General features: G+C 38.2%; 2 protein-coding genes across 2 annotated transcripts in view; both read left to right on the forward strand.

Moving 5' to 3' along the window:
• LOC21404062 (cytochrome P450 734A1) overlaps positions 1 to 5,281 on the forward strand; it is a 15,347-nt gene extending 10,066 nt beyond the window's left edge. Inside the window, exons 2-4 of the mRNA XM_010107720.2 lie at positions 3,510 to 3,754; positions 4,362 to 4,725; positions 4,825 to 5,281. Of these exons, the coding sequence (XP_010106022.1) occupies positions 3,510 to 3,754; positions 4,362 to 4,725; positions 4,825 to 5,247 (1,032 nt within the window). The 3' untranslated portion in view covers positions 5,248 to 5,281. The remainder of the gene's footprint in view (positions 1 to 3,509; positions 3,755 to 4,361; positions 4,726 to 4,824) is intronic.
• Positions 5,282 to 7,318: 2,037 nt separating this feature from the next.
• Positions 7,319 to 9,842, forward strand: part of LOC21404063 (probable protein phosphatase 2C 55) — a 4,041-nt gene continuing 1,517 nt past the window's right edge. The window contains exons 1-4 of the mRNA XM_024171973.1: positions 7,319 to 7,688; positions 8,051 to 8,982; positions 9,230 to 9,554; positions 9,773 to 9,837. Of these exons, the coding sequence (XP_024027741.1) occupies positions 8,222 to 8,982; positions 9,230 to 9,554; positions 9,773 to 9,837 (1,151 nt within the window). The 5' untranslated portion in view covers positions 7,319 to 7,688; positions 8,051 to 8,221. The remainder of the gene's footprint in view (positions 7,689 to 8,050; positions 8,983 to 9,229; positions 9,555 to 9,772; positions 9,838 to 9,842) is intronic.

Below are 9,842 nucleotides of genomic sequence, written 5' to 3' on the forward strand. Positions count from 1 at the left end.
CTCTTTAAGTGTTACAACCTTTCACATAAAGATACCTTTTCAATTTGATGGTTATCTTTTATATGCTTATGCACTTATAACAATAGTTATTTCTATTGTTAATAAGTGCTCAGATATGTGAGAAAACATATCACAAATAGATACAATGGTTCGAGACCTTTTCAGATCACTAAAACACACGAACACACTTTCCGTCGAAGATTTGCGCTGCAGCGCTCAAACACGCGCTGCAGCGCACGCTGCTATGCGCTGCAACGCGCGTGCCTAGCAAAACAGACCCGAGAGGTCAGATTGAGGAAAGACGTCATGTTCTTTTCAACCTCCATTGCGGCAAATAAAACCTTAAAGATTGTTGGAAATTCGGATTTGGGAGGATGAAAAGAATAGAGAATTCAGAAAGAAGGGTTTGAGGCGTATAGAAATACTTTCCTTTAAGGTTTTATTTGCCCTCACTTCTCAAAGTTTGCTAACGAGTTCTAAATGGTAAATTACCCCAAAGATACAACAAACCCTTGAACACAATATCCAGCAAAAATATTGAGTTCCAAAACAATGTATATCAATCTGTATTTTCTGAAGTCCATCATAAAGACAGGGATGCATTCATCCTCTTTAAGTGTTACAACCTTTCACATAAAGATACATTTTCAATTTGATGGTTATCTTTTATATGCTGATACACTTATAACAATAGTTATTTATATTGTTAATAAGTGCTCAGATATGTGAGAAAACATATCACAAATAGATGCAATGGTTCGAGACCTTTTCAGATCACTAAAACACACGAACACATTTTCCGTCGAAGATTTACGCTGCAGCGCTCAAACGCGCGCTGCTGTGCGCTGCAGCGCGCGTGCCTAGCAAAACATACCCGAGGGTCTGTTTTGCGCAGGTTGCAGCGCCCAAACGCGCGCTGCCGCGCTGCAGCGCACGCTGTTGTGCGCTGCAGCGCGCGTGCCTAGCAAAACAGACCCGAGAGGTCTGTTTTGCGCAGGCTGCAGCGCCCAAACGCGCTGCAGCACGTCCGTGCGCTGCAGCGCGCACTCTTTCGCGCTGCAGCGCGTGCTTGCGTCAGCCTACTCTTCCCGAATGTGTTTTAATCCAATTTTGTGATATCAAGATTTAGAGATATATTACAATCTCTCTAACACAGTTTGCTCCGTATGTCGGAGGAAGTGGCTCAGCTACAGATTCGAAGTGTGGCGCCACAATGACAGGTGATAAGGACTCCGTGGCCACAAGTCGAGGTGCCTACTCTTGATCCAATGTTGTGGTCTGAACCAAATCTGTGACTGAATGATTTGCAAATGGAAAGATGTCTTCGAAGAACTAAACATCACGAGAAACATAGATCGTTTTACTCTCAAGATCATAAATTTTGTACCCCTTTTGCCCATTAGGGTAACCAACAAAAATGCCTGGTTTGGCTCGTGGTGCAAACTTGTCTCATGGCTTACTATTCACATGCCCGTAACAAAGGCAACCAAAGCTCCTTAAATGGTGATAATTTGGGATCTTCCCAAGTAAAACCTCGTATGGAGTTTTATTTTGTAAAACTGAGAGCGGCATGCGATTGATCAAGTATGTGGCGGTAAGAACACAATCCCCCCAAAATGAGAGAGGAAGTTTCGCTTGAAATCACAGTGGTCGCGCCACTTCAAGAAGATGCCTATGCTTTCGCTTGACTACACCATTCTGCTGCGGTGTGTCTATACAACTTGATTGTCGTTCCATGCCATGTTCAAGATAATGAGCCATTAGATCACCATGAGTAAATTCTAACCCATTGTCTGCCCGTAAAATTTTGACTTGCGTGTTAAACTGTGTGGAAACCCAATTTAAAAATTGCAAAAGATACATCTTGACTTCTGACTTGTATTTCATAAGAAAGACCCATGTTGCTCTACTAAAATCATCCACTATGATTAGAAAATAATGAGACCCAGAGTAGGACTCTGTTTTATATGAACCCCAAATATCACAGTGAAGTAAATCAAAAGCACGCACAGTCTTATTCATACTGATAGGAAGAGGTAACCGAATTTGTTTTGCCTTACAACAAGCATCACAAAACATAGTCTTGTTGCAGTCAAAAGAAACAGACAAGTTTGGAACCAACAGAATGCGATTTACTAGTAGATGTCGTAAGTGCCGGTGCCATAAACTCATATTAACCGGATTGTTGGCGAATAATGCCTTCCCCCCTTTCATTGGTTCCAAGTAGTAGAGACCATTCCGCTCTCTACCCACTCCAATCAGCGTCCTCGAAGGTAAGTCCTGAATCACACAAAATTTTGACCAAAAAGTCAACGTACAATTTAAATTACGTGTCAATTTACTAACAAACAATAAATTGAAACAGAAATCCAGAACTCCAAGGACTCGTTCAATAGTCAATCTCTTTCCAAGTGCACCCGACCGAGAGCATGGATTGCTACTGTTTCGCCATTAGGAATTTGCACTGGTGGAATATCAGACTGTGATATTGCTTCTGATAATGAGTCTAGATTATGGGTTATGTGATTTGTCGTCCCTGTATCAATCACCCATTCATTGTCTGGCTTACCCGAACAATTGGAGGTTGCCATGTTCGCAGATGGAGTTCCACTGAGAAGAGTCATCAGTTGTTGATGTTGAGCAGAAGTCAGGCCAGGAATTGGTGACATGGCTTCATCCATGGTTGTAGCAAAAGCTGCTCCGGAAGAAACGTTCGGAGCTGCGCCATCGGCCTTGTGATCGTGATCTCCTTGTGGTTTGGTCTGCTTATCGTTCCGCTTTCCTGGTTTGCGCCAATCCGGTGGATATCCAATCACCTTGTAACAGTGTGATTTGCTATGGTTTGTCTTCCCACAATGCACACACGGTGGAAAGTTACCACGATCTCCATTATTATTTCTCTTCAATCTTGACTCGTTACCTTTAGTTAGTAAGGCAACAGCTTCTATGGTCAGAGTACGATTTGCAGCAACCGAACGCTGTTTCTCCTCTTGTGCGGCAATGGCGTAGGCCCTTCAGAGAACTGGCAGCGGATCAACGCTTAAGATTTGGGATCTCACAGTTGTGTATTCTTCGTCGAGCCCCATCAAAAAATCAAAAACCTTCTCCTCCTCGCGCATGGACTGCATTTTCTTTGTTGCACTGCATTTGCATCCGCATTGACATACTGGTATCGGATTGAGGCCCTGCAACTCACCCCAAACGGTTTTTAACTTTCCATACAAATTGTTCTCATTGATGAATCCTTTGTTATATAGCTGTACAAACTCAATCTAATCTCTTAACTCTAGGCTATTACAATCAGCACAAAATCATACAAATAAAGAAAGCTATCTCTACAGCTATGTTAGGTGGAATAAGTCAACATTCCTATAATTACGTGCATGTAGATATGGTATGTACATCAGGATTTCCAATAATGGGGACAAAAAGATAACTATGTTTGAGATAAGGGGCATGATCTTTGCAATGTTAGTAAAACTTTCAGTTTATAATTTATTTTTCTTTAGAGTTGGGTTCCAGATATAGTAGCTGGTGTTGTGAAGAAGCTCGAAAAGTGGGAGGATATAAGAGAAGGAAGAGAGGAATTTGAGTTGGACGTGCACAAAGAAGTTCATGAGCTTTCGGCAGATATCATATCAAGAACAGCTTTTGGAAGCAGTTTTGAGGAAGGGAAGCGCATATTCAGCTTGCAAGAAGATCAATTGCTTCATTTCTCCAAGGGATCAAAAAATGTATATATTCCTGGATTCAGGTGACTATCTATACACTTTTAACTAAGTCCCACTAATGCATAAGCTTTTGTCTTACAAACAGCTTTTTGAAGGGTTTCAAAACTCAACAACCACTAAACAATGAAAGCTCTGTAGATGGCAATAAAGATATGGCATAAGAGCATCTCTAATAAATCAGTGAATCAATGCCAAAGTTTAGTATTTGAGTAAAAAAATTACTCCAACGTAATTATTGGTGCTAAACTTGGCGTATGTATTATTTGGTGTCAAATATAGCATGGCACCAAAGTATGCATATGCCAAATTTTAGTCATTGATTGTTATTGGTTGATATATTGACCTTTTCGTTTAATCTAAACATATTGTCATTTTCAAATTATTTTAAAATTAAAAGTTTATTTTTTGCAAGTGTAAAAGCTTGATAACTATGATAAAAGTAGATTTAGCATTTGAAACAACTTTATATATTGGAGCATAAAACAAAATAACATATCAAATATGTATTTTCAACTTTTTCTTGTCAAATATTGCGTTTGCATTGGCACTTGTATCGGATATGATCTAAATCAAACTTCATATTAGCAGCATCTGAAGCAAGTTTGTTTTGCTTTGCTTTCAAAATCAAAGGTTTTTGCCTACCAAGGACAACAGAGAGAGATGGAGATTAGAGAAGGAAACTCGGGACTTGGTGAGGAGGTTGATCATGACAAGCAGCAAAACAAGAGAGAATTCCAGGATTCTACTTAGTCTGCTTATGGCTTCTTATGAAAATCAGGAAGGCAATGTGGAGAAACTAGGGGTTGAGGAAATCATAGATGAGTGCAAGACCTTTTACTTTGCAGGAAAGGAAACAACTGCTAATCTCTTGACCTGGGCTCTTCTCCTTCTAGCACAACATGAGGAATGGCAAAACAAGGCTAGAGAAGAAGTAGTTCGTGTCTTCGGATTTAATGGACTTCCACTTGCAAAGAATCTAAACAACCTTAAGCTTGTAAGTACAGTTCTTTGTGACTTATTAGAACTTTTTCAAATAAACTATTACATATGTCTCTGTTTCTTACTGAAACTTTCCATCAACATGTTGTAACAGGTGACAATGATAATAAACGAAGCACTTAGGCTCTATCCGCCTACCAGTGTTATGATGAGGAAAACGTCTAAGAGAATCAGGCTAGGAAATGTCGACATTGCTGCTCATACGCAGTTTCTTCTGGCCATGGTTGTTGTCCATCGGCGTACTGAGATATGGGGAGAAGATGCCAACAAGTTCAATCCATTGAGATTTACCGAGCCTCGGAAACATCTAGCCTCGTTCTTCCCATTCGGATTGGGTCCTCGAATCTGCGTGGCACAAAATCTGGCCATGGTTGAGGCCAAGATAGTCTTAGCCATGATCATTCAAAATTATTCTTTCAGGTTGTCGCCAACATATGTTCATGCCCCTATTCTGCTCGCAACTTTACAACCAACATATGGTGCTCAAATCCTCTTTAAGAAGATTTCTTTAACTTGAATGTGTCTTTGTAGATTTAGGTGCTATAAATAACAACCACAATGTGCATGTTGAAGTGCTGTATTTACCATATTTGAATAAATATATAATACTGACATTTGTTCATGCACTATACTTGTTTGTGAAAATATTTTCTTCTGTTTGTTTTTGGCTTAAACTCTGGTAGTACTTTAAATTCTGTCACAACTCATTTTCTACACTCCTTCGTTTGTTAATTGTGTTGTTATTCTTCTAGGTAAAGATGTAAAGCTCGAATCTTAATGTCTGACTTTAATCTGAACATTATTGGAGGAGCACTTCTATTCATTCTGATGAGGTTAAAACTCCGCTACTCACATAAAATGAGTCCCGATAAGTGAATAAGTAGGACCCAACTTACTGAAACTCATCATTTTATGAGTAATGGAGTTTTATCTCCATCGGAATAAATATCATTTTTCTTATTGGAGGGACTAATTCCATATTGTCAAAATACTATTTTATCTAGTCTAGTGCATAAAAGCGGTCATGTATGAGAAAATCAATACGTATGGGAAAAATCATAATACGGACTAGTTGTGGATATATGCTTGATCGTGAGCAAAAAAACCAAAATTTTTTGCTAATTATAAGAATATATATATTCATAAAAGTCTATATGCGCTAATAGATACACATAGCATTCACGCAACACTAATTTTCCTTAATATGATAAGAATATGGGGTGATACCGGTTCCAAAAATCTTTTTTTTTTTTTCTTTCTTTTTTGACAATTTTACCGGACCGCGAGCCACCTTATTAGCGTCCCTACAGGCTACAGCCATGAGCAAAAATTAAACGGGAAAAAGAGATGGCAAACCTACATTCAACAATACATTTCCAAACTCATTCTTATAAATATTTGTTTCCAAAAGCTAACTAGAAATCAAACCTACATGATAATAGAATTGCTGACATTTACGTTAAAACCATAGTTTAATCTTCAACACTTCCGATTGCAAAAAAAAAAAAAAAAAAAAAAAAAAAAACATCTCCACCTTTTATCTAAAGAAAAAGGGAAAAATCCTCCACCTTTTGTTTTGTTTTTATTTTTGAGGTTAATACTCCACCTCTTAGTATAAAAGCATATTCTCTTGGCAATGGAACCCATTTGTTTTCATTTTCGTTTTCGTTTTTCACGTTTTTTGAGGAGAAAAAATTGAAACGGGAAAGGAAAATGCGTTTGGGAAGGATCTGTACCAAAACCAAAAATAAAAATATTTTTGGATTTTTCCTAAAAACTCACTTTTTTCTGAAAACGGATTAAATCTATTTTTATTTTTCTTTTCATTTTCTCATTTCGTTCTTCTCTCTCTTCTCCGACTGCCCACACCCCTCCCAACTGCCCACCCCCCTCCCCCCCAATAACTGCCTCGGCCTCGTTGCCCCCTCTTCTCCAGAGATTCCTCTTGCTTTGCCGAGAGGACAAAAATGGGTGTGTTTAATATTAAACACACTCATTTAAACGTTTTATTTAATATATTTAATATATTTTAATTTTAAATATTATTACATGCTTTTAAAATTAAACCACAAAACACAATTTTAATTTTTTTTAAACTGAAAATAATCTCAAAATAAAATTACCAAACGTATTTTTAAAAATAATTTTAAAATAAATTCAATAAAAATATATCAAAGTGTTCCTTCACACAAAAAGAAAATAGTATCAATATACAATCAATGGATATCAGTCGTCATTCCCTTATCCAGCCACAATGTCAAAGTTGGCATGAAACGAAAGCCAAGTCCAAAAGTCCTAATTCCCTCAAAAAATGGGGAAAAACAAAAACAAAAACAAAGTCGAAAAGTACAACGTAGTGACGTATCGACCTGGACGTCATAGCATCAGTATATTGACCAAACTACCCTCACTCTAATCCAAACTCAGAAAGGCAAATTGGGAGATGCCAATGTTCCTTCGACATAAATTGCACCGCCTAACGGTAGGGCTAAAACAGTAAAATCACCTAAAATTGCCAATTTCTCAGGAGATTACCGTTAGTATATATGTATACATACACACATTAGTTTAATACTTCGGCGGTCAATATTCTAATCTCGTCACACACCCAAATACAGAATTAAAACCCTAGGCGTTAATCTCAGTTAGTCACTTCTTTGCCCGTGGTTTCCAATCGTTCTGTGTTTTTGGCTCTTTGTTTTCGTCTTCTTTCGCTGGTTAAATCCGATCGCAAATCTTTTGGGATTTAGTGAGAGAGAGAGAGAGCGAGAGGAATTTGAGGTACTCGTGTTTGTTTGCCACGCACCACCTAACTCCAAGGAGTCAAATCTAGTCATGTTCCTATTTTTTTGGTATATGAAGAGGAGCTCTTGATTCTCAGGCTTATGCCCGTTGAGCTTTCGTTCGGGGCTTCTAGGGCTTGGTTTGCGGTTCGATTGCTCTGCGAGCTGCGATTTCGTACGTTTTCTCTCTGTTTTTTTTATTATAATGTTTTTTAATTGCTTCCTTATACATTAATTTCTTTGTTTTGAATTTTGTCATTTATTTAGTTTTTTTTTTATTCATTCTTGTTTTCTTTTGGATCTCTTATTGGTTTTTGCATAGTGATGGTGAATAAGGAAATCGGTTTATGATTATTGAGGGTGAGGATCAATGATAAAATCCAAGATTTCTGCATTAGATAATATTATAGTATATGGATAAGAATCTGCGGCTCTAAATCATGTTCTTTCTGGTAAAAAGAGATTATATCTTGGAACGTATAAATGCTTTAAGTTTTTTCACTTATTGGGTGCGCCTCATTTTGCTTTCTTTATTAGGTTTCTGAGTGACTTTGATATATTGCTGGAAGAAAGCGGATTGTACAAAAGGTTAATTAGGATTATAGATGGTATAGGGAGTTATGAGATTTACTTTCGCATGCTGTGGTATTGCTTGTGTTCTCGGTAATAGACGTGTTGAAGCTGAACTGTTTTATTTAAGAGGGTAAGATGCCATCTCCTTATTTTTCAAGGCTTAGAGCGGTAGTTCAGAGATCGATTGTTGGGGATGATGGTGCGGTTCAAGACTCGGTTAGAGTGTTTATAGGGAAGGAGAAATTGTTGTTTGGCAATTCTTGGATGTTCCACTCCAGATCATTCTCGAGTCTTTCAGAGCTGCAAGCACTTTTACGACCGGGCACTGTTGTTCCTGCAAGCTTGGATTCACAAGTAGTTAATCAGAGAAAGAACCTTTCTGTTGTTGGAGCTATTTCTCGCACATTCTCTATTCCATCTGTCTCGGGACCCTCGTTTCAGGTTTGTGGGTATCACATTGATATTGCACTCTCTGATCTCAATCAAGTTTCAATCAGCAGCAAGTTCCAGAATAAACCTATGGCTGCCTCTGGTTCTAGAGTTGTGTTTGGAGAATATTATAGAAGTAAATTGACTTCAAGGCGTGAGCATCGTCTGCCAGTTAGTGACAGTGCCAGTATAATTTACAACAGCAGAATTAGAAGTTTTGACAGTTGTCAAAAAGCTACCATGAGTTTGAAAAACAGAGAACAACCAAACAATAGTGCAATTTATGGATACTTCATAAATGAAGCTGGGAAGAGGTTGTTTAGTTCTTTTCCATTTTTAGGATCAGGATCAAGAGAACTTCATAGCTCATCTTCTACATGTTTCTCTGCTGGGCCTGCCCATGACGTGTCTTTTGATAATTCTTCCCGTGAGGAGCAACTTTCTGGTTCTGCAGATTCATCTGATCAGTATGTTCCGTCAAGCTGTTTCTTTCTCTTATTAAGTTATACTCATGATGTTTTCCTATCTTAATTTATGATTTATTCTTTGAAATAAACATTCTTAACTTAGGTATATAATGCATCTTTACTGAAAAGTAACCTTATATTGTATAGTTTTAAGTGGTCTTCTTAGGAAGAAACAAGCATTCTCTTGACATGTTTCTGGATTTATGGTTTGGTAGCAATTACTGAAGATGTGCTACAATGACAACAGGAAAATTACAGCCGGAAAATCCCTAAAACTAGTTTCAGGATCATGCTACCTGCCTCATCCAGATAAAGAAGAAACTGGTGGCGAAGATGCTCACTTTATCTGTGTTGATGAACAAGCATTAGGCGTGGCAGATGGTGTTGGTGGGTGGGCAGATCATGGTGTCGATGCCGGCCTATATTCCCGGGAACTGATGTCTAATTCAGTTACTGCTGTGCAAGAGGAACCTAAGGGATCAATTGACCCAGCTAGAGTCTTGGAGAAAGCTCATTCAATCACAAAAGCTAAAGGTTCTTCAACAGCATGCATAATAGCACTCAATGAACATGTATGATACTCCCATTTAGGCCAGGCTGCTTATCTTGCCTTTATTTTCTTCTTGCAATGTGACTTTCTCTTTCATAGGGGCTTGTTTTCTTTTCAGTTGGTAAAGTTAAAGTTCCGTACTCCTTTTCAATGTGAGATGTTGTTTACAGTCTTACAATCTTTTGTTCTTGTGTAGTCTTGTTGGCAACATAGATTAAACTGTTTGAGATCACATTGCAGGGTATCAATGCCATTAATTTAGGTGACAGTGGGTTTATGGTGGTCCGAGATGGGTGCACAATCTTCCGAT

This window comes from Morus notabilis, unplaced genomic scaffold (genome assembly GCF_000414095.1).
Source record: "Morus notabilis unplaced genomic scaffold, ASM41409v2 Scaffold630, whole genome shotgun sequence".
Lineage (NCBI taxonomy): Eukaryota > Viridiplantae > Streptophyta > Magnoliopsida > Rosales > Moraceae > Morus > Morus notabilis.